Consider the following 27,406-nt stretch of genomic DNA (forward strand, 5'->3'; position numbering starts at 1 on the left):
ACGACCCATATGCTCAGAAACGTCGTCATGCGATACCCAAGGATCCCCGGAGTATAGATCTACATGTACAAAGAAGGAATATCATCGCTCCCCTATCCTTTTCCCGGATAGGGTCTCATAAGGAAATTCCCATTAATCCATCAAACCCTTGAACCGTGAGAGACAAACCAGACCAGAACTATGCATCAACAAAAGTGGTATCTCATTTACTTCCCTGTCATTCCCGTATTCATCCCTTTTTTGGTGTGGTTCACTTGGGCTTGACACCGACACACCTAGCAAGCCCCTTGACAACGGCAGCCAGGGCTTTGAAGCCCATCGTCAGCAACCACACGAGACACTTGAACAGCCCAGCCACGACCTTGAACAGCGCTCTTAAAGGCCAAGGAAGCCTGTCGCGCGTTTCCTTACCAACCTGCTCTAGCTTCGCGAAGCTGCTGTCCTGGCTCTCGACGTCGATCTCGAACTCTTCCATCTTACCCCTGCGCGCGGCCGCCGCGGCCCTCTTCTTCTCCTCCCTCTTGCTCAACCAGCGCTCGCCGCCGCCGAGGGGTTCGCGCGGCGCCGGGGGTGGCTCAAAGGTCTCGATCTTGGTGTTCTTCTCGTCGGCCGCCGCGACGAGCATCAGCGCCGTTACGGCTACGTCGACGATGAAGAAGCTGTCAATCTTTGCGGCGATGGCGGTGTCGATCTCGAGGTACCCGCCGCCCGTGCCGTCGCGCGTCAGCTTGGCGAGGTGCTGCGGCGACTCATGGTGCTCGAGGGTGTACTCGACCCGGCTCCAGGCTGGCGAGCGCTCAATGGTGACGCAGAAGGGGGTCGCGAGGGCCGGGTGGACGAGGAAGTGCGAGCCAGAGTCTTCGTCCCAGACGAGGCGGGCGCACTCCGTCTCCGCCGTCATGATGGCGTTCATGTCGTCCGGCTTGTCGAGGGCCATCTTGGCGGCCGCCAGGGGGTAGAGGAGCGCGACGAGGCCGTCGTTGGGCGGGTGCTTGCGGGACTCCTCTTCCAGAGTCGTTGTGAGGACTTCCTGCCAGTGTTTGCTCTCGGCGCCCTTGCCGTTGTCCTTGTGACCGACGACACCGGAGAGGATACTGCTCGCTGACGAGCTTGCCATGGGGTTCGGGGCCTTGTACACCTTGACAGGGTCGTGGCGGCTGAGGGTGACGTATGCTGATGCGGAAGTGGGATCGAGCCGAATGTTGTAGAATGGCTGTGACGTTGAAGAGAGTGTGTATACGGGGGCATCCTTCTCCTGGGATAACTTCATGCAGTACACTCTGCCTTCTGAGGGAGGTGCTTTCCAGCCGTTGCAGACCTTCCATAAACTCTTCATATGCTCATTCGATGAGACATTTGGGATGATTGGAGGCTCAATCTGTCTCCTTGGCCATCTTTGTGCCGAGCCTCCACTCAGCGGACTCCTCATAGGAGGACTTCTGTGCTGATCATTTTGGCCTTCACCTCCCTGAGGATTCGGATACCATGTTGTCCGATTAATCACAGCCCGCGGGATGTGGGTTGGGCTTGTTTGTGTGGGAAAGTAGTCTTGCTCGTTGAGAGGCCTCTCCGGGTTATACTGAGGGAAGATGGATCGCAGAGTAGGTTGCTCTTGTGAAGATGACGACGGCTCCTCAGGAAATGGAAGCTTTGCTATCGAGCTTCGGGACCGAGTGCTATTATTCCGTACCAGTGTTTGTGCTTGTGAGAAAGCAGTATCTGATCGGGGCGGGGCGTCGGCGATAGGAGGGGGCCGTTGGATGGGCGATGCCTCCGTCGCGGACGCCGGGGGTAGGGCCGGCAGCTCGCGACTACGCGGCGAGGGCTGCTGCTGTTCACCTGATGGAGCCTGTCGTAGGCTCTGTGGAGTTTCCGATCGCTCAACCGGTGTTTGTACTCTCTGCTGCGGCGTCTGTCTGCCGTGACGTGGTGGAGACGTCTGATCGATGTGGTGAGCGCTGTCGGGAGACACAGCCCGGGGCCGCTCACGCGATTCTGATCTTCGAGTTCGAGATGCCGGCCTCCGTATCGTTGGGGGCTTGGAGTTGGGGTTCGGGAAGAGTGAATACCCTCCAGAGGGTGGCTGGGCCGACATGCTGGGCTGTGCTTGGGGGGGGGAGGGGGCCTCGAATCGAACGTTGTTGGTTTCCCCCAGCGTATTAATGATATTCAAATCCGGTCACAAAATATGGGGGGGATGGCCTGAAAGGAATGTAGAACAGGTAGTCCAGCTGCTACCGATGCATGATATCAACTCACTGGCACCAAACAACAAACACAACTTCGTTTATTATTGTAGTACTAGGTAGACAACCAGATGAAAGAAAGAGAAAGCCGTGCAAACATACGACTCTCATCGATACCAAGAGAGTGTATATACGAATTGTCCGTACTCACCTCCCCTTTGAAACAGCGGCACTACTGTGGTACAGGCGGCAGGTCACCCACGGGCAGGCCTGGTAAGCGCTGGCTTTCGACAGGACGGGCCGCGATGAGTGGGTGAAGCCAAAGGAGGATGGAGGGGCCGGGAAGGAGGATTTGTCGAGAGCGTAGACGAAAATAGATTGTGAAAGGTGCGGACTGGGCCAATCAGCCCGACCATCACACTGCATTCTAGGCGCCGAGACCAGGGTGGTGAGAGACAGGCGCGCGGGGTTGGTTCGACGGGAGAGTCGCGCCATTGGCTAAGCCATCTAAATTGGTGCCATCAATGATCTCCTGAACCCTGACCGCCTTGGGCCCTGGGGATTTGCGACAATGCCGACGGTGCAGGCCTTCGGGCATGGAAGCGAGAATGTAACGCGGGAGAAAATTTGGTGGCTACCTGGCTGGGCCGTTGAAGCACCTCGCGTCCGCCGATCGTGTGGGAAGGGCTCGAAGGGCATGTCCACGTTCCACGTGGGCTCAAAAAAAGCATCATCGAGCCATATTTGTCTCGACAAAGGTCAACTATGCGGTCCAAGAAGTCATGGGCCTAACCGTGAGACATCTTCTGCGTTTCGGTCTTGCGTCTTGTTAAGTGACGAGACGGACATGGGTGAAGTTGAACGCGTAAAAAGTTTCTCCAACGGCAGATGCGCTAGAAGCAAAGTTTTATCAGCGTACGACTGGCCGATTGACGAGAAGCATCTGTGGGTGAAAGAAGGCGAAGGCGAAGGCGATCGGGCAAAAGACCGGCCGTGGTCGGCTTCCTGGTTAGAGTTCCATCGGCCTCTCGAATGGAGTCCCCGGGCTCGGACGCCCTTTCTGGGGCCGGGCGTCGCCGAAAATGTCTCCGATGGTCGGCGCATTTAAAACTGATGGTGGACCCGGCTTCCGAGAAGCTCGATTTCGCTCCGTGTTGTTGTCTTGAAACTACTCAAGATTTTTTGATATTAGGCATATTGATGACCGACGCATGCCCTTCTTCCAACATCCAGCTGCACCACTAGCGAGATGAGTCAGATCGTAGTACTTGGGTACCTAAACAAACCGCGTCTTCTTCAAGTTTGTGCGGCCGCTAACACGAGACAGAGCCGGCGTGATCGGATTGAGCACCGCCGTAAGGCTCCAGCAGGATGGCCACAAAGTAGTGATTGTGGCCAAGGAATTCCCGAGTCCGTTTGAGACGGTTGACAGCAAAGCTTCGATCAACTACACCTCGCAATGGGGCGGTGCTCACAACCGCTGGGTCATACCCGTCAACGAGATGGAAAAGCGGGATCATGCGATGGCTCTCAGAACATTCCGGCATATGGAGTCCCTCGCAAAGAGCAATCCCGAAGCTGGAATCACGTTCATGCCTGGGATTGAGTACCTTGAGGATCCTCCATTACATTATCAAGCTCTCACAGAGGATAAGGCGAAGAGCTTGGGACTGGTAGAATTCCGGCTCATGAGTCCGAGCGAATTCCCAGACGACAAGGTGAAGTGGGGATGTGAGTACAAGACATGGTGTGTGAACCCCATGGTCTACTGTTCGTTCCTCCTCCGGAAATTCTCATGGGGTGGCGGACAAGTCCTTCGCAGAGAAATCAATGATCTCCGGGAGGCTTTCTCAATGAAAGAGCTGTCGAATGTGCACCATGTTGTCAACTGCTCTGGCTTTGGATTTGGCGACAAAAACTCGTTCATCACCAGAGGTATGATGGCCGCTCATGCCTTAGCTGATGCGATGACGTTGCTAAGAAAGTTCTTCAGGTCAAACATGCGCTGTAGCCAATTTCAGCCCAGCAACAGTAACACGGCAGAATGCCGATGGTTCCTGGACATTTTGTGTGCCTCGAAACTTCGATGGCGGCACGATCGTTGGAGGCACAAAGGAACCCGACAATTGGGACACTGAACCGTCACTGGAGGTGCGGGAAAAGCTCCTCAAAAGTTTTGCTGCCACATATCCTCAGATTTTACGGGACTGGGGAGAGTACCGTATTCTCAAAGATGTCGTGGGTCGACGGCCGACTCGGAAGGGCGGTATGAGGTTGGAGAGAGAGGAAGCGGGTGATAAGTACACCATAATCCATGCTTATGGTCTTGGAGGCAGGGGATTCGAAATGTCCTGGGGAGTCGCTGAGGGTGTCCTTGAGTTGTTGGGGGAAATGAAGGCCATGCCGCGACTGTAAACATGTAAATGCCATGCTGAAACATCAGTAAAGAGATTCAGTAGGCAACGATCAACATTGTGTCAACGAGAAGCCGATATGCACGGTCATCCAACCACGTTGAACGCATTGCGGGATGAACGTCGAGCGATATCGGTGAAGTCGTCTGATTGGCTAATTGATGACCTGACTGAAAGTGTGGAAGGACGTTTGAGACGACAGTGCAGCTTCAGTCGGTCGGTACCTGCATGGCGTCATCCGCTGCTGCGTGAGTGGTGGAATTCGCAAATAGGGAAAAATTAAAAATTCGCAGCTGTTGGAGGTCGAATTTTCATTCGCCTAAATGACCAGAGAAAGAGAAGAATTTGGGTTCACTCGCAACTGCCATCCCATGTCCCACTGAGGTATTGAGGTACAGTACACACCTAAGGTTCCCCGCGCTCCGATAAGCGGTGAAATAAATCAGTTCCCTAGTAGTAGGTCCGGCAGAGGAGTCACACACAACCTTAACGTGGGATGTTTTGGAGTCATTGCCCCCACACCCAACTTTCAGCAACTTCAACCTTCCCGCCTCGAACTTTCGTAGCTTTCTCTCCAACAACAGCAATCAATTGTAACTGCAAACAACTCAATCGAAGTCGCAAATATGGCCCATACGATCCTTCACCTCCGATCCGAGACCAAGGTGTGTAAAGACCGTAGCACCTCACATTGACACCGAGTGTCCAGACACAGCTAACAGATGGTGTCAGCCCTTGGAACATAGGAGCGCACTCACACCTACCACAACTCGCAAGCTAGTCGAGGCCGGTTACGAGGTCAGAGTAGAAAGGAGCCCTGTACGTTTTCATCGGTCCAATATCCCTCGTTCGTACAGAATGGAACATTGACTCGAGAATCTCAGGTCCGCATCTTTGACGATGCCGAATTCGAAGCCGCCGGCGCGAGTCTTGTGCCGGAATATTCCTGGGAGTCAGCCCCAGAGGACGTGATCATCGTTGGTCTCAAGGAGATCGAGGAGAAAGACTTCCCTCTCAAGCACGTTCACGTCACCTTCCTCCACGTCTACAAGGTATAAAGGCCCCATTCGAGCTTGACAATTCCGAAGAGCTCGCTGATCAAGGCACAGAACCAAGGTGGTTGGGAGAAGACCCTCGGTCGTTTCCCTCGTGGCGGCGGTACTCTTCTCGACTTGGAATTCTTGGCAAACGAGTCCGGTCGTAGAGTCGCAGCTTTTGGTTTCCACGCTGGCTTCTCCGGCGCGGCTCTGGCTCTTGAGAATTGGGCATGGCAGCTCACTCACCCCGGCGAGCCATTCCCCGCCGTCGAGGCATATCCCAATGAGGAGGCTCTCATTGTAGATGTCAAGAAGGCCTTGGCCGAAGGCATTGCCAAGGCTGGACGCAAGCCCAGAGTCATCGTGATCGGTGCTCTTGGTCGTTGCGGCTCTGGTGCTGTTGAAATGGCCAAGAGAGCCGGTGTCGAGGACATCATCCGTTGGGTAAGTCATTGTCAAACTCTCGTCACTGCAACTCGCGCTAATATAGACCTGTAGGATATCGAAGAGACCAAGAAGCCCGGCCCCTACGAGGAGATCACGAACGCCGACATTTTTGTCAACTGCATTTACCTCAGGTACGTTTCTTCGGGACTAGCTTCAAAACGCGAGCTTCAGTACTAACGTGTACGCCTGCCATAGCCAACCTATACCTCGTATGTACCTTCCCATTACTCGGTATCCCGCATCCGTTGGCATGATCCCTTAAACGAAAGCGACAATTTCAGCTCGCCAAGAGTTGAACAAGGGTTACCAGCCAAAGGGGTCGTTTCATAAACCGAAGCTGACCATGCATTTATAGCTTTCCTCAACCGCGAGTCTCTGCAGGCTCCTGGCAGAAACCTCAGCGTGATTTGCGATGTTTCTGCTGACACAACCAATCCCCACAACCCAAGTAAGTCACTTCGCGACGATATATTCAAGTAACTTATGCTGACGCTGCATTTACCTCCAGTCCCCGTCTACACTGTGGCCACCACCTTTGACAAGCCTACCGTCCCGGTAGAGGGCCTGGATAACCCGCCCCTGAGCGTCATCTCCATTGACCACCTTCCATCTTTGTTGCCGAGGGAGTCTGTAAGTTTGATTAGGTTGAAACTACTCAAGATGAGTTAAGCTGACGCCATCGACAGAGCGAGGCCTTCAGCAACGACCTGCTGCCCACACTCCTGAACCTGAAGGACTGGCGCAATGATTCCGTCTGGGCCCGCGCCGAGAAGCTCTTCCAGGACAAGGTCGCCACGCTCCCCGCCGAGCTCCAGAAGAGGGAGGCCTAGTGGACTCCTATTCGGTCATATCTTTGTTTCTAGAATGAAATTTGGCGTTTTCAGGGGTGGAGGATCTTATGAAGAAAACGGGCATATCCAGAAGCCGAATAGACGGTGGGGATGAATTGTCGACATAGAGCAAAAAAGCTTAGATCATGAGTGAGCAAACTGAGAAATGATTCGCACTACTAGAGCTGAACGCTCGAGCAGCCACAAGAAGGCCTCGATGCAGTCTGACAATAATCGCCATCTACGGGATTCGCCCCTCCTTTTTGGATTGATATAGTCTACATGGTGTGAAATGTTGTGTAAGTTGTATTTATACAAGCCGAATGGCCGCGCCACAGAGCAGGGTGTCCCAAACCATGAATCCAGAACGCCCAACATATGCATCTGACCTCCGCAACCAACCCCCCGCCCCCCTTTCTCTCTCGTCACGGAGTTGACTTCCTTCCGCCGAGAGCACCACCTTGTTTAGATTTATACCCGCACTTCATCGCCTATCAACTGCTGCCGCCGCTTGTTGACGCTCCCCCTCCAACACTCTTCCGATCCCGCGCGGCATACCCGCCCACGCGCTCCGCCAGCCTCATCTTCTCCTCCTCCTTCCTCCTCGTCTCGGCATCCTTCTCGGGGAGGCCCCACCACTCGCGGATAAAATCCTCCTGCTGCGCCTTCTTGACGGCTTTCCGCTCGCGCTCCTTTTGCCGCTCGAGGCGCTTGGCGAACCACTCCTCGCGTGCGGCGTCGTGCTCCTGCGGCGTCGCGTGGGCCTTCATGCAACCGTTCATGGCGCGCAGCTGCGTGCGGCAGACGAAGGAGACGGTGAAGGTGCGGTTGAGGGCGCAGTCGGCGAATGCTGTTTTTCGGGAGGGTAATCTGTCAGTATTTGCTTCCACGATGGCCCATGCAGGAACGTCTCGAGGAGAAGGGGATAGTCCAGAGAGAAAGCCTACGGAAGGCTGGGGACGAACGAGGTAGTCAAGGGGAGAAGGGGGGAGGAGGGGGGGCTAAGGAGTTCGAGAACGGAACGAACCCTTGATCTCGGGTGCGCAGGCGTTTCGCACGCGCGCGTGATAAATGTCTCTGATCTGCGCCTCCTGGGAGGCCGAGAGGGGGAGCGGATTGCGCGTGGGCATCGACAGGCCCGCGGGGGCACCGTCGGTCGGGTTCTGAGCCGCCATCGCGGCCATCAATCGGGGGAGGTGGGAGGTACGTCGGTCGGTTCGGGGGAATCGGAAGGTAAACAGCGGGCGGCGTTGTCGGAGGGTCGTCGGTTTCTTTCGTTCGTGGGGTGGGGGGTTCCTTTCGTAAATGCAAACACTTTTGAAACCGATTGGTAGTCCTCCGTGTGAGGACAAGAGGGAGAGATTTCCGCTTGTTCCCTTTTCGTTTGTCAATGTCCCGTCGGCAGATCAAAGGCGTCAGGTTTGCGCGGGTGGTTCGATTTGGGTGGGTAAATCTACAGCTACAGCTAGTTCGTTCTCCCGCGACTTGTGACCCGTGCTTTCGGACGGAGCTTGCCAATTGGACTTTCTGCCGGCGCCGAGGGTCACCGCCTAAGGTACTTGATACGAGATCACGGACCAAACCAGCATCACCTTCCGCATACAAGTGATCTACCAAGATAGCAGCAACCTTCATAGGAACTGCCGCAGATACATTGAATGTACATGATGTTCGACATCTCTACATCTAGAGACAGCAGATTGAGGATTCACATTCACTTAGTTGTCTAATCAAAACGATATCATTTTTGGAACGCCGAATCTTTTATTTTTTTTGATGATTTTCGAAAAGCACTACATCGCCGAAGCCGTCAGATCGCGACACATCCGTTGGATTTACTCGTCTTTCTTGTCTTCTACCTCAACCTCGCCCTCAGGAGCAGCCTGGTGGAACTCAAGGCTTTCTCGGTTATCCTTGCCTTTCTTCTTCATCGAAAATTTGCTGCTCCAGCCAGAAATTCTGCTTTCCTTAGCGTCTCTGGATTTAGCCGGGCCTGACGGGCTGCTGGTAACGCTTTCATAGCTTCGACCAAGGAAGCCCTCCTCGCCAAAGTCGTCGATGTCACCAAAACTGGATCGATCTGCAGAGAGGTTCTTATCCGAGTTTGTGGTGCTCCCAGGCCCTTTCTTAAAGAGACCCGAGTCCTTGCTTAAACGAGACGAAAGACTGAACTTGCTGGAACTTCCTTTTCTGAAGAGCTTCCTATAGGCGTTCTCCGGATCCTTGGTGTTGGAGTCAGAAAGTGTGTTGGATACTGCCCGATCGAGCGTCAAAGACTCTCGAGACTCAGTGACCGACGTCTGTGTATGGACAGAAAACGCATCGCGGGACTTCCTCGATTCTGTTGGAGACGTGTCATAGCCTTGCGGCAGGTCAAGATTAGGTGTGAAAATGTCCTTGATCTTGCCCTTTTCTTTCGCGTCCTTGTCTTTGGCCTTGTCCTTGGATTTCTCTTTAGACTTAGACTTGTCCTTTTCTTTGCCCGAGTCACTTTCCTTATCCTTACTGCGGAATAGTCCCCCGATCGAGAATGTCGGCGCTGCTGGGTTCAGGCTCTTGCCCAATAAGGACCTGTTATCGGAGTTCTGCTTGCTGGCTGGTGGTCTGCTGCCAATGACGCCAACCTGGCTCGGCGAGACTTGGGGATCATTCAAGGCTTCGTGGTCCAGAATTTCGTCCTCGGCCGACGCTAGTGTTGTCTTGAGAGCCGCAGGTGAGCCATGGAGAGACGGTCGCCTAGATGGAGTTCGCGATGTCCAACGCCCATCAGGTGACCAAAACCGGCCTCCTCGGTCAGCTGGATGATTCCATATGGACCCGCTGTCGGTGGACGGTCGGGGTAAGTCCGCCGAGGCCATGGAAGCAGGTCTTGGACTGCTTGGATCTCTGTCCGCGTATGAATTCCATGGTATCAACCTACGAGCCGACGAAAACATGCTGCGTCCCAGATTCGACCCACTAGCCGCCTCAAGCGTGTCAGGCCCAGCCGAGTTCCGGTTTTGGGTGTAGGATGAGAAGCTGGTTCGGCGTCGATTTGTTCCATCTAGGTCGTCGGTCTGCCGAGGAAAGGACTGACTCTGGCCGTGCTTTAGACTGCCTAACATAGGGCCACCATCATCGACAGCTTTAGCGCCTTTACTTCTGTTCCAATTGGTGATCATATCCGTAAAACGGTGTGTACCAGCAGCTGGTGATGGCTGTCTTCCGGGAGAGGATGTAATGTCTCTGAGGGATGCAGGGTCGCCGTTGTCCGGGGCCAAAAGTGGGAAAGCGGTGACGTGAGAGGATCCCGGTGGGCTAGAAGGAACACTATTGGAACGTCTAGATGATCCTGGCGACTGAGCATCGTCCTCATATTCCACAACGAATGGGCTTCTGCGAGAGAATGAATCAGGGCTGGTAGGTTCGTCATCACCCAAGATGCCTGAAGGCAGTAAGGCAGCTGCCGTAGGACTGAGCGGGGCATTCCCCGTGAGAGCCCTGATTTCTGCATCGGAGTATTGGTCGCTTCCAAAGGCGTCACCTCCAGACATATCCAGGAAGTGTGAGAATGGCACTCGATTGGAGAATCCGATCGGTGGTTCGAAGGGAGAATCCGTGGCCGGGAAAGGACCCGTGGGCGATGCGACGTTGTTGGGAAGAGCATTGCTGGTGCGGCTTCGACGCTTAATTTGTGCCGAGGCGTTCTGGTCGAACTCGACGCCGGAGGAATTTGCCTGATTATAGAACTGGATGCTCTGTTGATTCTGGGCATAGACTTGGGCGTGAAGAACGTGGATATGGCCTTCGAGCTGCTGAGCCTTCCTATTCTCCATGATGAGTTGACTCTGCAGTTCTCGGCGCTTCATCTCGAAGTCCCTTTTGATTTTCCGGTCATCCTCTCGCCACATGTCGTCTTCCTCGCCACCGGGCAGCTTCCTGCGTGCATCCTCAAGCTCTTTGAGTTGTTCCTTCTTTTCCTTGTATTCGGTCTCGAGTTGGGAATACTCATCTTGCAAGGCAAAGTTCTCCTCGTCCAGGTGCTTGATCTTGAGATCACGACTCTGCGCGAGAATTTCTTTTTCAGATGCAAACCCCTCGCGAGTTTTGCGCATAGTCTTGGTTTCGGTGACACATTTTTCGATGTTATCGGCCACCTTTTTGCGCTTGTCCTGTTTCTCCTTCAATAGGTTCTCCTTCCGTGCCTTGTCCTTGGTGGCTTGCCTCATCTGCTCGCCGGTGGACTTGACTTTTTGCCTCAACTGCGCCGTGTTGTCATCCTTCTCTTTCTGAATCTTCTTTTTCTCCTCTTTTTCCTTTTTCAGGCGCTCTTCAAGCTGCCTGAACTCGCTCTCCTCGGATGCATGTAAGGATGCTGTCTCGACAAACTCCTTCCTTGACCTTTCCAAGGTGTCGGCCAGTTCCTTAAGCGAGGCCTCAGGGTGATCGCTCGAAAAATCCTTGATCGACGGCTGCTCCTGACTGGCTATAGACGGAGAGTGCCTGCGGTTGACAGTGTTGCGTCTTTGGCCAGAAGGACCGTCTCGCGCAGCGGCAGATCCGCCCTCAAGAGACGGCGCGGCTTCGATGGTGGGCACCTGGCTACGACTGCCATTGTCCTCAGTACACGGGGTTTGTCCTGGCCGCGGATCTTGATCTTGGAAACTGTCGGGAAGCCTCGAATTGCCCAGTTCTGGCCGTCCGTCGGATCGATAGGTTCGCAATCGTATGACTTGGCTACCGGCTTGGAAGTTGTTTGGTCCAACAGCAATCACACGAATATTATAACAATGATTAGGTCTCAGACCCGTGACGGTAATGGCTGTCTCTTCCTGCCTTGATTCGCCAACTGTGAAGATATGTCAGTACCGACTGCCGCGACCACCGAATGAGGCGAACAAAGACTGACCGTTTACGCCATTGACCTGGATCAGGAATTTCTGCACGGGTCGGTTGTGTGTTGGTCGCGTCCAGTTGAGAGTCGCCGCGTCGGGTCGAATTCCGGCCAAGGATACATCGGGGGCCTCGGGAACGTCCACTCCAAGAATGCTAATGAGGTCGGTCGTCGGTTTCCAAAGAGTCTGCCAGGCGCGATGGAGCAGCCTAGACCATGTCAGAAAAAAGTTGTCAGAGCGATCGTACGTGTCGGACAAGACGGCATCAAACAGCAGGACAAGGCGGGGAGGGGACGAGGCGCGTGGGTGAAACTGACCAAATGACTGCGGCAAGAGTCACCAGCATACTGGCATGCTGCACAAGCAACTCATCCAGACTCCAATGACGAATACCCTCACGAGTGTAATGTACAGACCAGGCGAGACAAAGTTGTGCGTAAATGGGAGCGATCACCCAGAAGGTTGCAAGGCTGGCGGCAGCCAAGACGAACTTCTGGAAGCGGCTATTCGGTCGCTTGAGCCACCAGGCGATGAGGGAGCTTACGAGGAGGAATTTCATGAACAGGGTCCATAACATCGCCGCGTCCAAACCGGGGAAGAAAGAAAGTGAAGAATAGGGAAGGGTGGGAGAAAAGCGAAGGAGGAGACCTTTCGCTAGTCCTCTCAGGCGCGGTCGGTTGGGAGGAAGGATTTGTCGGTCAAGAAGGAAATAAGAAGGAGGGATGAAAATCTCGGCAGTTGTGTTCTCAGCGGCGACGATGTCGACAAGCGCAAACACAGGTAATAGCACTGCAGATTCAGGCGCTTTCACAGTGGCACTGTCCACTAGTCCCCGGTACCGTGTATCGCGGCTAGTGGCTGATACTGTGTGGACGCGGGCGACGGGGGGATTGCCTGACACGCATGGCAACGGCCAGCTAGGGGGGAGCTGGACGCTGGGGGAGATGGAGGGGCGGTAAGGCAGGCAGTGCCGGCCGCCTCGAAAAGATGGGAGGGGCATTGGATTGGGTGCCGGCAGGGATGCGAAGGAAGGCACGAGATTCTTTTCCTCGTGAGGAGGATGGCAGAGACAGATAGTGCTATATTGTGTAGGTACCTAGTGATGCGCATTGTCAGTATCTGGTGGAGAGATGCAGAGCGGGAGGAGGTGGAGGAGAAGAGTCTTGTTACAGAGGCAATCCAAAGAGACGGGTTTTCGATTTATATCTCTATTTCATTGCGTATTTTAATCATGATTATGGTTTTAAACTGGCGGCATCTGTACGAAAATCAAAGGCTAATTGCCTATATCTTGCAAGGTGTTTGTTTGCCCTTCCTCTGAAGTATGTGCAAGCTACCTTATCGCGATGCCTCCATGCACTTTGGGCACCTCACGGTAAGACAAGGTACCTTGGCCGCTGCAAGAAGCACGATGCCACATGACGGCTCATGATATCGCAGTCTTATCCAACTTTGGCGACTGGAAGTAGTAGCCGGCCTTCTGTAAGGTAGATGGTCAACTACAAGACTGTGGTGTTGAACTGTTTACTCGGGGAAGAAAAGAAACATTCACCTCCTGCCGTCCAATGTCGTAAGCATCTGGTACCGGCCTTCCTTAGCCTAGAGCCTGAACCTGAGGCTTGAACATGGCATGGCGCCTCTTCCGTCTCCTACCTTATCTGCTTCACTCACTTCCCGCTCACCTTGTTCTCGTCTTGTCTCAACTCGACAAATCCAATTATCTGATAATCTGGTCGACTGATCATCTCGTAAAGTAGCCAGATTGCCAAGGACTGGCTCCAGAAGAGGGGCCTTTTCTGGTCTTCGGTTCCTGGTGCATCTTACTAGTGTAGATGCTCACTAGAACCCAAGGATAAACGCCACGTCGCACAGCCCCGATTCCCACACCCGAAGTATCACACATCGTCAAGTTTCTTCCTTACGTGAGCCGAGCACTCACCTTGATCATCCTCAGCCTGGAAAGCTTACGCTCGTATCCGAGACCCTCCCACGCCACCAAGTCTGCCTCTCCCGCAGGATGCTGGCCCTGAAACCGCCTCTGGGCCATGTGCTGATGTGGCTGGTTGTTGAGTGTTCCCTGCAAACGAGTTGGAGTGAGGGGCAGCCAGCTGAAAGCGACCTATCATGCATGCCCTGAAGGCGTCTTGCGGCCTTGGAATGAGGGGCGATCCATCCCACCAAGTCTGAAAGCAATCCGACTTGTCCAATCCAGCTTACCAGACACCTGGCGGGTACCTTGACATCCCAGCAAGAGCTCCCACTCCAGCACTATATTTGGACCCTTGAGGGATCCTCGGCGGGGACTACAAGTAAGGTGAGCTATCCTCCTGGCGACATCTTTTGTTTACTTCCCTTCCGCCTCTTGCTTCTCCTCTTGTTCCACGTTTAGAATCTCGTATCGATCAGATCAGACCGTCTCCTGACCACTTACCAGCTCCCATTGCCCTGTTCGAAAGCGCTCCTACCGCAATACCTCTCCTGGCCCATCATGGAAGCCATCAAGTCTGCTCTGAACATTGGCTCCAGCAAGCCTGCCGCCATCGAGCCCTCTGCCGAGCAGCTTGCCCAGCTTAAGGAGAAGTACACCAGCGCTGGACAGGATCACGTATTTACCTTTTACGAGGACCTCTCTACCTCCGACAAGGCAACCCTCTTCGAGCAGTTGTCTGGTTTCGACCCCGAGCACATCAACAAGATCACCGACCGCGCCCTGAACCCTCCCAAGAACGAAGATGCATCCACCCAATCCGGCCTCGAGCCGCTGCCCGAGTCTGCCACCGCCAGTATTCTCGACTCCAAGACCGAAGACATTGAGAATTGGTACCAGTCGGGTCTCGACCTGATCGGACAGAACAAGGTAGCCGTTGTGCTGATGGCAGGCGGTCAGGGCACCAGACTAGGCAGCTCAGCACCCAAGGGCTGTTACGATATCGGCCTTCCCAGCAAGAAATCCCTCTTCCAGATCCAGGCAGAGCGAATTCGCAAGGTCCAGGAGCTTGCCGCCAAGAAGGTCGGTACCAGCAGCGCTGTCGTGCCGTGGTACGTCATGACATCCGGCCCCACTCGCGGCCCCACGGAGAAGTACTTCCAGGAGAACAATTACTTCGGCCTGGACAAGGCCAATGTCTTCATCTTTGAGCAAGGCGTGTTGCCTTGCATTTCGAATGAGGGCAAGATTCTCCTCGAGTCCAAGGGCAAGGTCGCCGTTGCCCCTGATGGTAACGGAGGTATCTACCAGGCACTGGTTGTATCAGACGTTATGGGCGACATGCGTAAGAGAGGCATTGAGCACATCCACGCCTACTGCGTCGACAACTGTCTTGTCAAGGTCGCCGACCCTGTCTTCATTGGCTTCTCGGCATCCAAGGACGTCGACATCACCACAAAGGTGGTGCGTAAGCGCAATGCCACCGAATCTGTGGGTTTGATCTTGCTCAAGAACGGCAAGCCCGACGTCGTCGAGTACTCCGAGATCGACAAAGAGACCGCCGAGGCTCAGGACGCAAAGCAGACTGGAGTCCTCAAGTTCCGTGCTGCCAACATTGTCAACCACTACTACTCTTTCCGGTTCCTCGAGAGCATTCCCCAGTGGGCGCACAACCTTCCCCACCACATTGCGCGCAAGAAGATTCCCTACGCCGATCTCAAGTCAGGCGAGACCGTCAAGCCCGAGAAGCCCAACGGCATCAAGCTGGAGCAGTTTGTCTTTGACGTCTTCCCCATGCTGGATCTCAGCAAGTTCGCATCCATGGAGGTGAAGCGCGAAGACGAATTCTCGCCGCTCAAGAATGCCCGCGGCACGGGAGAGGATGACCCCGACACTAGCAAGCGCGACATCATGCTCCAGGGCAAGCGCTGGCTTGAGGCCGCCGGCGCCGTGGTAACCGGTGAGAGCACCGAGGTCGGCGTCGAAGTCTCCCCTCTCTTCAGCTACGTAAGTTGACACTCTTCTCACATGATATGTACTCAGAAACTAACACGTTATCGTAGGGCGGCGAGGGATTGGAGAAGTTTAGCGGCAAGGAAGTCAAGGCCCCTGCTGTGTTGGAGATTGAGTGAGTATACAGGGCGTAATGACATTGGATGATTGGCGTTTACAACCGAACCGCGGGGTTTGATAAACTATCCGGGTGGATGGGCCAAATGTTGCACAACAAGCTGTTCCGCTTCGAATTTCGGAGCATATATAAAAGTATTGATTAATTGCCTAAGTAGCTGTATTGATGTCCACTGTGAGGAATGCTCTCGTGCCCCAGCAACCAGCTAATCAAATGGCAGGATTCTGTTCCGGTTAGTAAGGTTTCCTCCTGCGTTCAAACGCCAGCGGTGCTTCATTTTGATTCAATTTTTGTTGGCCATTGCCTGGGAAGCGCAATTGGCCAAAAGACATCCCAGGTCAACTAACCAAAGAAATATGCAGATGAGAGGCGTAGGATGCTGAACGGAAAGTTACCTGCAACGTTGCCAAGCAATACGAACAAGATCTTAGGGCCATCTGCATTACTTACCAATAATCAAGGTTCAGGTTGGGTTATGCCTGCATTGGCGACTACAGACTGCACACTGTGCGTGGGACTTTGGGCATGGGAAATTGTCTAAATCGGGATTGGATGAACGCACTCACAAAAAGCATACAGCCTGGCTTGACTGAGATTTCTACCCGAGAGAATATTTACTCCTATTGTCTTTTTTTATGGAGACCGTCCGGCGGATAGAGAAAAAAGAGAAGTGGGAAAAGTACGAAGGAGCATGGGTTGTGATACATGTGCCCACATCACTTTTTGCACAGGTGACCTCGGCTCCTCAGCGGATGGCCACCAGGCGAGGCAGAGGCAGAGGCAGATCCATCTTTGCCGGTAGCGAACGGAGAAAAGTGCCCGGGTGATGATGGTATGACGGAGGAGGGGGCAAGCCAACCTGTGAGACGAGAACGGCAAAGCACTGTAGGTATTGTGTACATTGTAGGTGCCTACCTAGCCTTTTGAGTTAGACTGACAGAAATGGTGGGGGGAGGGGAGAAAGGAGAGGGCGCGTTTCGTCTGGCTCTGTAGTATCGAGGGAAGGAGAATCGGTCAGAGACTCTGGAGATGGAGGGGTAGATTTTCGGGTTATGACATCAGCAGACAAAAAAGACTCGCACTGGACTGTTTTTTCTCTCTCCCTTTTCCCCTTTGGTGAGGGGGAGGAATTGAGCAACTCTTTCCCAAGGAACTGCAAACGGAAAAAGTGTCACGGGTACTTTTAGTTACACCGCCGAGTCAGGCGGCTGGCCCAGTTTAGGTGAGTGGGAGTGTGGAGTGTCGTATTTATCAGGTGCAGAGTACGGCCAGGGTTGGTCGCTGTGTTAGTATATGCGTACGGCAGGCAGACAATACCTAATAGGAGAGGCTGGGCAGAGGATGTCTGTCAAGGTTGTCTTCAGGTCCTGAGATCCTTTGGAAAGAAACCCTAGAAACAAGCACACGGAGGCACAGACCTGTAGATGAATTCCATTCGACAGAAAAGGGGAAAAGAAGTTGAGTTCTCACATTTTTGCGTCCCACGGCATTGAGCATGGATTTGCAGAACTGATTTCTTTACTACTACGGAGAACAACTACACGTAGGTAAGGTAAGTAATTACCTACCTCAGGCAGAGAGTCGAATTTTGAGAAGGGCCTCGGCCTAGGTAGCTCATATAAGTCAAGGCCACCGGGCCCTTTTTTCCTCGTGCCGCCTGGGCGGAATGGGAGGCCAGCTCGTCGTCTTCGCCCGGCCCCCTAATGCCGGCAATGGCGGCCATTTTAGCGTCCTTGTCCTTTCCGACCCTGAGCCCGGTGAGATGTGGTCCATGCCACTGAGAGCAGGCCAGACCAATGGTTTTTCCATTGGGGTGGGCTTTGGGGGTTGAAATCTTTTTTTCCCCTTCTGGTCTCCCCTTTTGCTGGGCAGATACAATGTCCACCTTCACATGATCCGCGGCAGCGTTAGGTAAGGCGGGCAAAAAGGGCAGCCTTGGCCTGCCGTAGCTTGTTGGGCCCGTCGACCAACAGGCAGGGGTGGCTGCTATGCTCTCCCATCTTTCTTCCCCCCGCCCCTGTCCGCGCCAGGTTCTGCTACCCCCCGTGCCCCCGTACCTAACACTCCCGTCGCTCCTCAGGATCGCCCACGACCGCCGCCAGCGCCGCCTTTCCTTTAGCTCCCCGGTCTATGCTACTGCAGCAGCAGCTGCCGGTCTAGTCATTCTTCCCCAAAAACATTCAGCTTCGTCATCTTTGCACCGTCCCAGTCTCTCCGAGCTGCTGCGCGCACATACATATGTACTGAGGAAAGGTTGCTTGAACCTCTCTCAAGCCGTTCCCGTTTCCCTCCCATTCGACCCCGACCCCGCGAGCCTAAACTTTAATCGTGATTCACCGTGCCTATTCTCTACGACTCATCCGTAGACAGGCGTCTTTGGATCGGTGATTCTCACAGCTCGCTCGACCCATCCCTCACGAACGACCTCTCACCCCTTCCGCTCCCTGGCTCTGCGCGCATCTGTCCAACTCAGTCAGCTTCTCTCGACTCACCCACACATCACGTTCACTCACTCACCCCTCCCACTATCTTTCCCAACCTCCACCCGTGTCCCCTGCATCCCAATAATAACTATCCGCGAGCTTCCCCCAACACTTCGCTTTCGCCTCTGCATACCTCGCGGCACAGCTCAACTCAGCTCCCCGATTACCGTCATTGCCTAGTTTCGAAGAGCCGCAACGTCTCGTCCTGCAAAATCACTGCAAAATCACCTGCTGTCGTCTCTGTTCCAACGTCCCGGCTTGCCTGCTTTCAAGAATCTCGCCCTCCAACCTGTCGCAAACGTTGACAGAAATCCTCAGTTGCGATGCAGTACGTACGGAATCTCAGCGCTTCCGTCTCTTCGACATGGAACTCCATAAACCCGGCCACTCTTAGTGGCGCCATCGATGTCATTGTCGTTGAGCAGGAAGACGGCTCTCTCAACTGCTCGCCATTTCACGTGCGCTTTGGGAAGTTCTCGTTACTGAGGCCCTACGAGAAGAAGGTCGAATTCAAGGTCAACGGTGTCAAGCAACCCTATTCTATGAAGCTCGGCGAAGAGGGAGAGGCCTTCTTCGTCTTCGAGACGAGTGATACTATTCCAAGGGATCTGCAGACGTCACCCTTGGTCTCCCCAGCATCAAGCCCTCCCTTGAACCCGGAGAACCCCTCTTCGCCTGGACTTGGTGAACCAGACTTACTTGATCTGGATTCCGATCCTACGAAACCTCGCCGGCCGCCCCCATCTGTCCTTCACGCGGCAACGTTCGGACCCCACGGTTTGTTTTATTTGCCCTCCCTCTGTTGATCCTCTGTGTGACAAAAAATGCTAACTGTTGCAGGGCTAAACACACCTCTTTCTACCTCCCCGGACCTCTCCCACGCACGACTAAGATCAGAAGATTGGGATTCCTCAGCTGCCCAGCGCCCCTATAGCGACGATGTCTTACGCAAATCAGCCCGACTGAGCGACCGAGTATTTGGCGAAGGCTCTGCTGATTTTGCAATGTCTGAGCGATCACAAAGTCCTCCGCCGCTAGCACCCAAGGAAGCGCTCGAACGGGCACTCATGCTCTCCAAGGAGCTGTCAGCCAACAATATCCCTAGCCATGTAACCGAGAGCGGCGATCTGATGCTGGACATGACCGGCTTCAAGAGTAACGAAGAAGATGTATTCCGTGCCGAGATTCTCGCGCGAAAGATCCTCTCCGAAGAGCTCGAGGGCCCTTACGACATCGGTTCGCTTTTCGGCATGGACGAGCATGGAAACATTTGGATTTACAGCAGCGAGGAGGCCAAAGAGGCTGCAAAGAAGAAGACCATGGAAGCCGGTTACCGCCTTAATTCCGTCATTGCGGCGGATGCTGCATCTGACCCAGGATACCAGAGTGATGGTAGCGATGTGACTACCACCGTACCCCCTCCAAACCATCGAAGGACCGAGTCGGACGCCGGGGCTTCTGGCCTGCACACCCCTCCTACGACACCTCCTCAGTCGACGGCTGGAGACCCGAATCTGAATTACGCAAAGACGCTGCGGTTGACTAGTGATCAGCTGAAAGACCTGTGCTTGAAGCCTGGAGAGAACACCATGAGTTTCACTGTCAACAGGGCAACGTGCCAGGCCAATATGTACTTGTGGAGGCATGAGACGCCCGTCGTCATCTCGGACATTGACGGCACGATCACCAAGTCCGATGCCTTGGGCCACGTTCTCAACATGATCGGACGTGACTGGACGCATGCTGGAGTAGCTAAACTCTATAGCGACATTGTTGCCAACGGGTACAACATCATGTACCTGACCAGTCGATCAGTGGGTCAGTCTGATACCACCAGGGCGTATTTGGCTGGTATTCAGCAGGGAGAATACCGGGTGCCGCGGGGACCTACCATCTTGTCTCCGGATCGCACCATGGCCGCGCTCCGCCGTGAGGTCTACCTCAGAAAACCCGAGGTTTTCAAGATGGCTACTCTTCGCGACATCCGGAATCTATACGGCCCTAATCGGACACCGTTTTTTGCTGGATTTGGAAACCGTCTCACGGACCAGATTTCGTACAGGACTGTGGATGTTCCGAAGAAACGTATCTTTACCATCAACTCCAATGCTGAGGTCTCCCTGGATTTGCTCACCTTGAACAAACTCAAGCTGAGTTATATCAACATCAATGAGGTCGTAGATCATTTCTTCCCGCCAGTCAGCACTCTTGTCAAGGGTGGTGGAGAAGAATATACAGACTTCTCATATTGGAGAGATACTCCGTTGGATCTGGATGAATTTTCTGCAAGCGACACAGATGACGACAATAAGCAGGTTGATCTGGAAGAAGACGTTGACGATGATGAGGAGATTGGTGACGAGATGGGGCAGAGCTATATTTCCCGAGACTCCGCCGACGATTACGGCGACGAACGCGAAAGCATCCTCAGTGGAAGCATTGACGGCGATGACCAGCTGGCCGCCTCCGTCCTAGAGGACGACGACGCCGACGACGAAGACGCCGAAGAGGAGGACGAAGAAGACGAAGACGGTCAGACTAACCTCGAAGTGCGGAAACAACGCGAGCGAACTCCTCAGCCCAGCGGCAAGAAACCTAAGTCTTCCGCACCACAACAGACGATACTCGTTGAAGACATCGGCGCCGAGTTGATTACTGGGGTAAATCATCTCACCCTTGAAAAAGGTGTGCAGAAATAGTGTGCTAAAAAGGAGGAACAGGCCTCGGTATACAATCCTAATGTCAAAGCAGGTGCGAACTAATCTTCCGTGTCGATGCGCTTCTCTTGTATCCGGGTTTTTTTTAGAAGGCGGCTTAGTTACGAGCATGGTCGGCGGGTTTGGGTCTAAGGGAAGTGTTGCATTACATAGCGAGAGGCGTTTGGAATTTTTGCCTTACCTTGTCGTGACTTTACAAAAGACACTGTATGATTCAACTCTACTATGATCTTGACTCATGATACTAGTGAGACACTGGCGATAGGCTTGATTTCTACTTCCTCTCAACGCACGCATCGACTTCTGGGCCAGCTAATCCGTGAAGTGGATGGCGTAGTTATGCTGGGCTCACCTCCAGACTGAGGGATTCGAAAGTCGCAGTGCCTTCCAAACCGTTGACCGCCGTGGCTACCTCTTTTGCGAACCCGGCCTTTGAAGCCAGAAGTGAGACATTGCCCGCCTAATCGACCACAGGCAATCCCCCTAACCGTTCATCCATGACTGCCGGGCTTCAACTCCGAATGCTCTGTTCCCTAGGGATCCCCCGTGCCGCCCGGTGGTATTTTGGTTGCCGTTACGGCCAGCACCATCATTCATCCACTACAGAGGTGCTCGTTGGTGATTTTCGTAGATCGTGGACTCCGAGTGCTAAGACGTGCCCTCCATCTCTGCGTCCTCATCTACGTCCTTCCCAAACACATCCTCCATCGTACCACCTTCGACGCCATCACCCCCAATATCTTCATCCGCCGTCGCATTCGTCGCCTCCACGCCCTCCATTGCCCCGTCGCCGCCGCCGGGCGCATCGTCCTCGTCATCCTCACCTTCATCTTCGTCGATGCCAGCTTCCTCCCATACGTCCTTCAAACCCCAGCTAACGCCGCTGAGAACGAAGCGCTCGCTAGGCAACCTGAGACCCCATTCGTTCTGCGCAACCTTGGGTAGCGCCGTCTTGTTGCGCTCGCGCGCCAGCTCCTGCAGCCAATCTTTGCTGACGCCGCCCGCGCCGCCGCCCCCACGGAACTGGTATCCCAGCCGCGCGGCGATGGCGAGCTTTACGGCGTTGGCTGAGACGGCAGCGTCGCCCGCCGCGCCGGGGATCGAGCCCGCTCCCGCGCCGCCCGAGGCCGATGCCTTGCTGCCAGCTTGCGAGGTGTAGGGGTCCGCTGAGAGGTAGATTGCGTCGGAGAGGATGCTGGAGGTGTGGCGGTAGGCGAAGTCGAGGAGGAGGAGGGGCACACGGGACTCGTACGAGGTTACGCCTTGCGATGTGAGGAGGAGCTCTATCATGCGGGAGTCGCGGGGCCGCGGGGCCGAGGCGTTGGGTGCTAGGGGCGTTGATTGTTGTTGTTGTTGCGCCGCGTTGCCCTGCTGCTGCTGCTGCTGCTGCGCATTCTGTTGTGATGACAGTGAGGGTTGTTGTTGGGTGGATGAGGACTGTGTTGGTTGGGTTTGGGAGGGGGGCTGGGAGCCTGCTGTTGATGTCGCTGCCGTTGCTTGGGTGTTTGGTGCGGTCTGGGAGGCTGAGGCGCCCGAGGGGACGCCGTTGGTTTGCGGGTCGGCGGATTGTGAGGCCATGATTCCAGTCCCGGGTCTCGCAGCTCGTACTATGTTGTTATGAAATGCGTATTATGATATGATGGGAGGATGGCATCGCCCCGTTCCAAACGTTCGAGGATGGTCGATTGTCTCGATTGTCCACGCGGCTGGGGAGACTCTGAAAATTACTTGGCGTGGCAAGTTAACAAAGCCCAGTTTATATAGTCTTATCGAATCGTGAGTCGTGTACAATTTTCGCGATAAAATCGGGAAGGCGTCGCCGGATTGTAGGGGGTATCAAGCTACGGGAGTTGGCTGGTTGGGTCGTGGAAAGAGCTACTCGCCAGGCGCGTTCATCACTACCACAAGTCTGGGCACTGTCTGCACCTCACCCAGCTCCAAGTTCTCGACGGGCTTTCTGTTGATCCGCTCCAGCGCTGAAATCCCGACGCACTGACCATAGCTTAATCCCACATGGACCGGGGTGTCTGACGGGCAAATCGGCAAGGCGTGGATTGGATGAGCTCCAAAAACTTGCATGGAGGGGTAACTGCTGTGTGGTAGTTGTTCTGCCCCACCACAACACCCGCCGATGCAGGACATGGTTTGAGTGGTGGTGTCACACTATGAGGATTTTTTACTTTTTAGTGGCGGTTCCCTTTCCCTGATGATTTGAGTCACAGTGGGTTGTCTATCTCGATAACCAAGTGACATTCCACTTCCCTCAATTGGACTTTTGGCAACCCCTTACCTACAGTTTCTTCATCTTCCAACGCACCCATTGGGTCTTTTTCTTCCATGCCAGTGTGAGAGAGAAGGAGAACAAACAAGTTTACACCTTCCCCTCACACACACACATAAACTTACCCAAAATACACACAATAAGAGCGGCCATGGAAACAACACTACCCTTCCCCTTCCTTGTCAGCGTGGCCGTCCCGCCCGGCCTGGCTAAGCTGGACGGCCTCAATCGCGAGCAGGTCTCGATCCTAGGGGCCCCATTCTTCGAGGCCAATGACCAGACCCTGGACAAGTTTCACAGCTTCCTGAAGCAGCATAACGCAGAGTTCCGCGGCTACTTTGACGTCACAGGCATCTCGACGAAGGACGATGTAATCTCCCTGCTCGATGCCGGCGCCCGCATGGTCTTCGTCTCCCCCGAGAACCTCACGCAGTATGAGGAGTTCGGGTCCCGGGTGGGCTCCATTCTCACCACCGACGATGTCACGATGAAGCCCGCCTCCAAGCACGCCGTCCTCGTCAAGGATTTTGATCCTACCCTCTGCAACCTGGGCTCTTTTATCGAGCACTGCAAGGTGGAGAAACTTCCGAACCTTTACATCAAGCCCGCGCCTGAGAGCAACCTCGAGCACTTTGTCGATATTGTCAAGCAGTGCAACGCCATCCCTATCCTGCCGTCCGACGGCCTGACAGCCAGCAAGGAGGAGTCCAAGAAGCTTCCCCTCTCCAAGCTCATTGCTTCTTTCTGGAAGTCGGACCGACCGGATGGTCTGATCCCTACCGTGGTGTGCGACGAGTCTGGCACCGCGCTGGGCCTTGCCTACAGCAGCGCAGAGAGCGTCGGAGAGGCTCTGCGGACCAGGACCGGCGTTTATCAAAGCCGCAAGCGCGGTCTCTGGGTGAAGGGCGCCACATCCGGTGACACCCAGGAGCTCATCCGCATCGCCCTGGACTGCGACAACGACACGCTTAAGTTTGTCGTCAAGCAGACCGGTGGCTTCTGTCACCTGGATCAGCACGGCTGTTTCGGTGACCTGAACGGTATCCCTAGACTCGAGCAGACATTGCAGTCGCGCAAGAAGTCCGCGCCTGCAGGGTCATACACTGCTCGATTGTTCTCCGACGAGAAGCTCTTGCGAGCCAAGATCATGGAGGAAGCCGAAGAGCTCTGCGATGCCAAGACTCCTCAAGAGGTTGCTTTTGAGGCTGCAGACTTGATTTACTTTGCTCTCACCAAGGCTGTCAGCGCTGGCGTTAGCCTGGCTGATATCGAGCGAAACCTGGATGCCAAGGCATTCAAGGTCAAGAGGAGGACGGGAGATGCCAAGGGCAAGTGGGCTGAGAAGGAGGGCATCAAGACTACCACAGCACCTGCACCTGCCGCGGCGCAAGCACCGGTATCGGCAGCAAAGGCCGAGAAGTCTGAGAGAATATCGATGCGCCGCTTCGATTTGTCCAACTCTTCTGCTGCTGAGATTGACGAGGTGTTGAAGCGCCCGTCACAAAAGTCTCCCGACGCCATCCTGAACATTGTCAGGCCCATCATTGACGAGGTCCGCAATGGAGGCGACAAGGCTGTCCTATCTTACACTCACAAGTTCGAAAAGGCTACGTCTCTGACCTCTCCTGTGCTCAAGGCACCCTTCCCCAAGGAGGCCATGCAACTCTCTCCCGAATCAATCAAGGCCATTGACATCTCCTTTGAGAACATCCGCAAGTTCCACGCCGCTCAGAAGGAGGACAAGCCCCTGAAGGTCGAAACCATGCCCGGCGTGGTTTGCAGCCGCTTCTCTCGTCCCATCGAGCGAGTTGGTCTCTACGTCCCGGGTGGCACCGCTGTTCTCCCTTCCACTGCCCTCATGCTCGGTGTCCCCGCCATGGTCGCCGGCTGCCAAAAGATCGTCTTCGCCTCGCCTCCCCGTGCCGACGGTAGCCTCACCCCTGAAATTGTTTACGTCGCTCACAAGATTGGTGCCGAGAGCATCGTCCTCGCTGGAGGTGCTCAGGCTGTTGCCGCCATGGCATACGGCACCGAGAGCGTGACAAAGGTCGACAAAATCCTCGGACCTGGGAACCAGTTCGTAACAGCGGCCAAGATGTTCGTCAGCAACGACACCAACGCCGGCGTCGGCATCGACATGCCGGCTGGCCCCTCCGAGGTTCTCGTCATCGCCGACAAGGACTCCAACCCCGCCTTTGTCGCGTCTGACCTCTTATCCCAGGCTGAGCACGGCGTCGACAGTCAGGTCATTCTTATTGCCATTGATCTGAACGAGCAGCAGCTACAGGCTATTGAGGATGAGCTGCACAACCAAGCCATGGCTTTACCTCGTGTCGACATTGTACGCGGCGCCATTGCCCACTCGGTCACCATTCAAGTCAAGACGGTGGACGAGGCCATGCGCATCAGCAACGACTACGCGCCCGAGCACTTGATTCTTCAGATCAACGATGCCGAGAAGGTGACTGAGAAGGTCATGAACGCCGGCTCCGTCTTCATCGGCGAGTGGACCCCCGAAAGTGTCGGCGACTACTCTGCCGGTGTCAACCACTCTTTGCGTAAGTCTTCCCGTAAAATTGTTTATTCTCCCTTCCACGCATCTTGGACGTGTCGGGACCATCCCCACACAACGTGACATTCATATTGACTGACCGGAATTGCAGCGACCTATGGATACGCCAAGCAGTACTCGGGTGTCAACCTCGCCTCCTTCGTGAAGCACATCACCAGCTCCAATCTAACGGCCGAGGGCCTGCGCAACGTCGGCGAGTCCGTCATGCAGCTCGCCAAGACGGAGGCTCTGGAGGCTCACCGCAGAGCTGTAGAGATCCGCATCGAACACATGAACCGCAAATAAATATGTCTGGCTGGCAGTTAGTAAAAATGGACAACGTGGGATGCATGGGAGGGCCTTTATGATTTTATGTAGTTATACCAAAATTGTCATCGGACATGTAGAGAAAAGAAACCTCTTCTATTGGAATCAAATGCTTAGCAAATGGTCTGCTTGTCTTTGGGTCGTTGGGTGATGAACAGCTCAGGTAGCTCGATCATATCACCCTTGGTCTCATTTGTCCTTCTCTCCTATTCGCCCATCGATCTTTTTTGTTTTCACTCCGTTTCGCGAATCCATATCATTGAACACTCACTAGAAGAGGAAAGTAATGAAGCGGAACGGTCAATTAGAGTTACGTATCTGCGGCGTGACCGGGCACTCACCTACTGCCAAGGATCAAATCGAGATCTAGGTGGGTGGGTGTCTATGAGGCATGCGACACCTCCTTTACAACCAACAAGATGACAAGGTTTCATGAGAGACAGCTTTCTGGACTCGGCTTGGCCTCATTGTGCCGAGTTACTACCTGGCTCGAGAGACTAGGAAAGATTAAAATATTATCGCTCAAACCCGCAACTCTGCTGGCTTGTACATCGATACTTGAATATGTGCCCCAATAATATTCCGTACAAAAGTCTTCTCAAGGTCTTGAACACTGCCTTACTTGAGGTAGCACGCAGGTATTATACCTGGAGATATGCCTGGGAAATTGGAGGAGACATCTTATTGAAGTCTCCTGTCCTTCCCTCCCGTCACCAAGGGATCGGAGAACGCGGCCGGGGAGCTGTCCACAAACGAAACGGTATTCTCTGAGAACAACAAAAGCCCCCCCCCCCTAGATATCGGTGATGACTTGAATTCTTCCACCTCGGCTATTATCGACACCGATTTACCTATCATTATGTCAAACTAATACTGGGCAAGACATTTTCCCCATTCGTACATTGCATTGTCCTCATCTTTGCATTGAAATTTTTTTGGGGATTAAATACCTGTGGCCACGAGAGAGAAAGCAAAGTATTCGTGACGGAACCCTTATGCAGGGTCAAGAAAACTGTTTTCAGATTCTCTTCTCATTGCTATGCGATGGACAGGAACAGCCTCCAAACAACCCTTCACCGCATCGGTGTGTTGGACCATTGCCACTCCCCCCTTCAAGATCAGTCACGGTTCCAGCCAAGACTGTTGAGTTGACACTCCTTCCATTGTCTACCTAGCCCTGCTCGCTCCGTAGGTTGCCCCC

General features: G+C 54.3%; 9 protein-coding genes across 9 annotated transcripts; 5 read left to right on the plus strand and 4 right to left on the minus strand.

Moving 5' to 3' along the window:
- Positions 1–250: 250 nt before the first annotated feature.
- Positions 251–2,681, minus strand: CORC01_11207 (uncharacterized protein; the record flags this gene model as incomplete). Its single annotated transcript, XM_022622833.1, has 3 exons — positions 251–2,106; positions 2,239–2,258; positions 2,398–2,681. 3 exons carry the CDS (start codon positions 2,679–2,681, stop codon positions 251–253), a joined length of 2,160 nt encoding a protein of 719 aa, XP_022470686.1.
- An 806-nt stretch (positions 2,682–3,487) lies between these two features.
- Positions 3,488–4,601, plus strand: CORC01_11208 (uncharacterized protein; the record flags this gene model as incomplete). Its single annotated transcript, XM_022622834.1, has 2 exons — positions 3,488–4,121; positions 4,180–4,601. Coding segments are annotated over 2 exons (1,056 nt in total), but the record flags the coding sequence as incomplete, so codon positions are not given.
- A 625-nt stretch (positions 4,602–5,226) lies between these two features.
- On the plus strand, positions 5,227–6,914 carry CORC01_11209 (alanine dehydrogenase/PNT domain-containing protein; the record flags this gene model as incomplete). The annotated part of the gene is made up of 9 exons (XM_022622835.1): positions 5,227–5,265; positions 5,333–5,419; positions 5,485–5,652; positions 5,710–6,081; positions 6,136–6,215; positions 6,280–6,293; positions 6,440–6,532; positions 6,593–6,714; positions 6,771–6,914. The coding sequence occupies 9 exons, from the start codon at positions 5,227–5,229 to the stop codon at positions 6,912–6,914; spliced, it is 1,119 nt and encodes a 372-aa protein (XP_022470688.1).
- Positions 6,915–7,408: 494 nt separating this feature from the next.
- CORC01_11210 (uncharacterized protein) lies at positions 7,409–8,098 on the minus strand (the record flags this gene model as incomplete). Its single annotated transcript, XM_022622836.1, has 2 exons — positions 7,409–7,764; positions 7,942–8,098. The coding sequence occupies 2 exons, from the start codon at positions 8,096–8,098 to the stop codon at positions 7,409–7,411; spliced, it is 513 nt and encodes a 170-aa protein (XP_022470689.1).
- A 651-nt stretch (positions 8,099–8,749) lies between these two features.
- CORC01_11211 (fibronectin type III domain-containing protein) lies at positions 8,750–13,835 on the minus strand (the record flags this gene model as incomplete). Its single annotated transcript, XM_022622837.1, has 4 exons — positions 8,750–11,742; positions 11,803–11,996; positions 12,106–12,884; positions 13,728–13,835. The coding sequence occupies 4 exons, from the start codon at positions 13,833–13,835 to the stop codon at positions 8,750–8,752; spliced, it is 4,074 nt and encodes a 1,357-aa protein (XP_022470690.1).
- Positions 13,836–14,276: 441 nt separating this feature from the next.
- Positions 14,277–15,847, plus strand: CORC01_11212 (UTP-glucose-1-phosphate uridylyltransferase; the record flags this gene model as incomplete). The annotated part of the gene is made up of 2 exons (XM_022622838.1): positions 14,277–15,722; positions 15,779–15,847. The coding sequence occupies 2 exons, from the start codon at positions 14,277–14,279 to the stop codon at positions 15,845–15,847; spliced, it is 1,515 nt and encodes a 504-aa protein (XP_022470691.1).
- Positions 15,848–18,652: 2,805 nt separating this feature from the next.
- On the plus strand, positions 18,653–21,028 carry CORC01_11213 (uncharacterized protein; the record flags this gene model as incomplete). The annotated part of the gene is made up of 2 exons (XM_022622839.1): positions 18,653–19,106; positions 19,170–21,028. The coding sequence occupies 2 exons, from the start codon at positions 18,653–18,655 to the stop codon at positions 21,026–21,028; spliced, it is 2,313 nt and encodes a 770-aa protein (XP_022470692.1).
- A 666-nt stretch (positions 21,029–21,694) lies between these two features.
- Positions 21,695–22,624, minus strand: CORC01_11214 (transcription initiation factor TFIID subunit 9; the record flags this gene model as incomplete). Its single annotated transcript, XM_022622840.1, has 1 exon — positions 21,695–22,624. The coding sequence occupies one exon, from the start codon at positions 22,622–22,624 to the stop codon at positions 21,695–21,697; it is 930 nt and encodes a 309-aa protein (XP_022470693.1).
- An 854-nt stretch (positions 22,625–23,478) lies between these two features.
- CORC01_11215 (histidine biosynthesis trifunctional protein) lies at positions 23,479–26,184 on the plus strand (the record flags this gene model as incomplete). The annotated part of the gene is made up of 2 exons (XM_022622841.1): positions 23,479–25,885; positions 25,991–26,184. 2 exons carry the CDS (start codon positions 23,479–23,481, stop codon positions 26,182–26,184), a joined length of 2,601 nt encoding a protein of 866 aa, XP_022470694.1.
- Between the last annotated feature and the right edge of the window lie 1,222 nt (positions 26,185–27,406).

Source organism: Colletotrichum orchidophilum (assembly GCF_001831195.1).
Source record: "Colletotrichum orchidophilum strain IMI 309357 chromosome Unknown Scaffold_118.1, whole genome shotgun sequence".
NCBI classification, from domain to species: domain Eukaryota; kingdom Fungi; phylum Ascomycota; class Sordariomycetes; order Glomerellales; family Glomerellaceae; genus Colletotrichum; species Colletotrichum orchidophilum.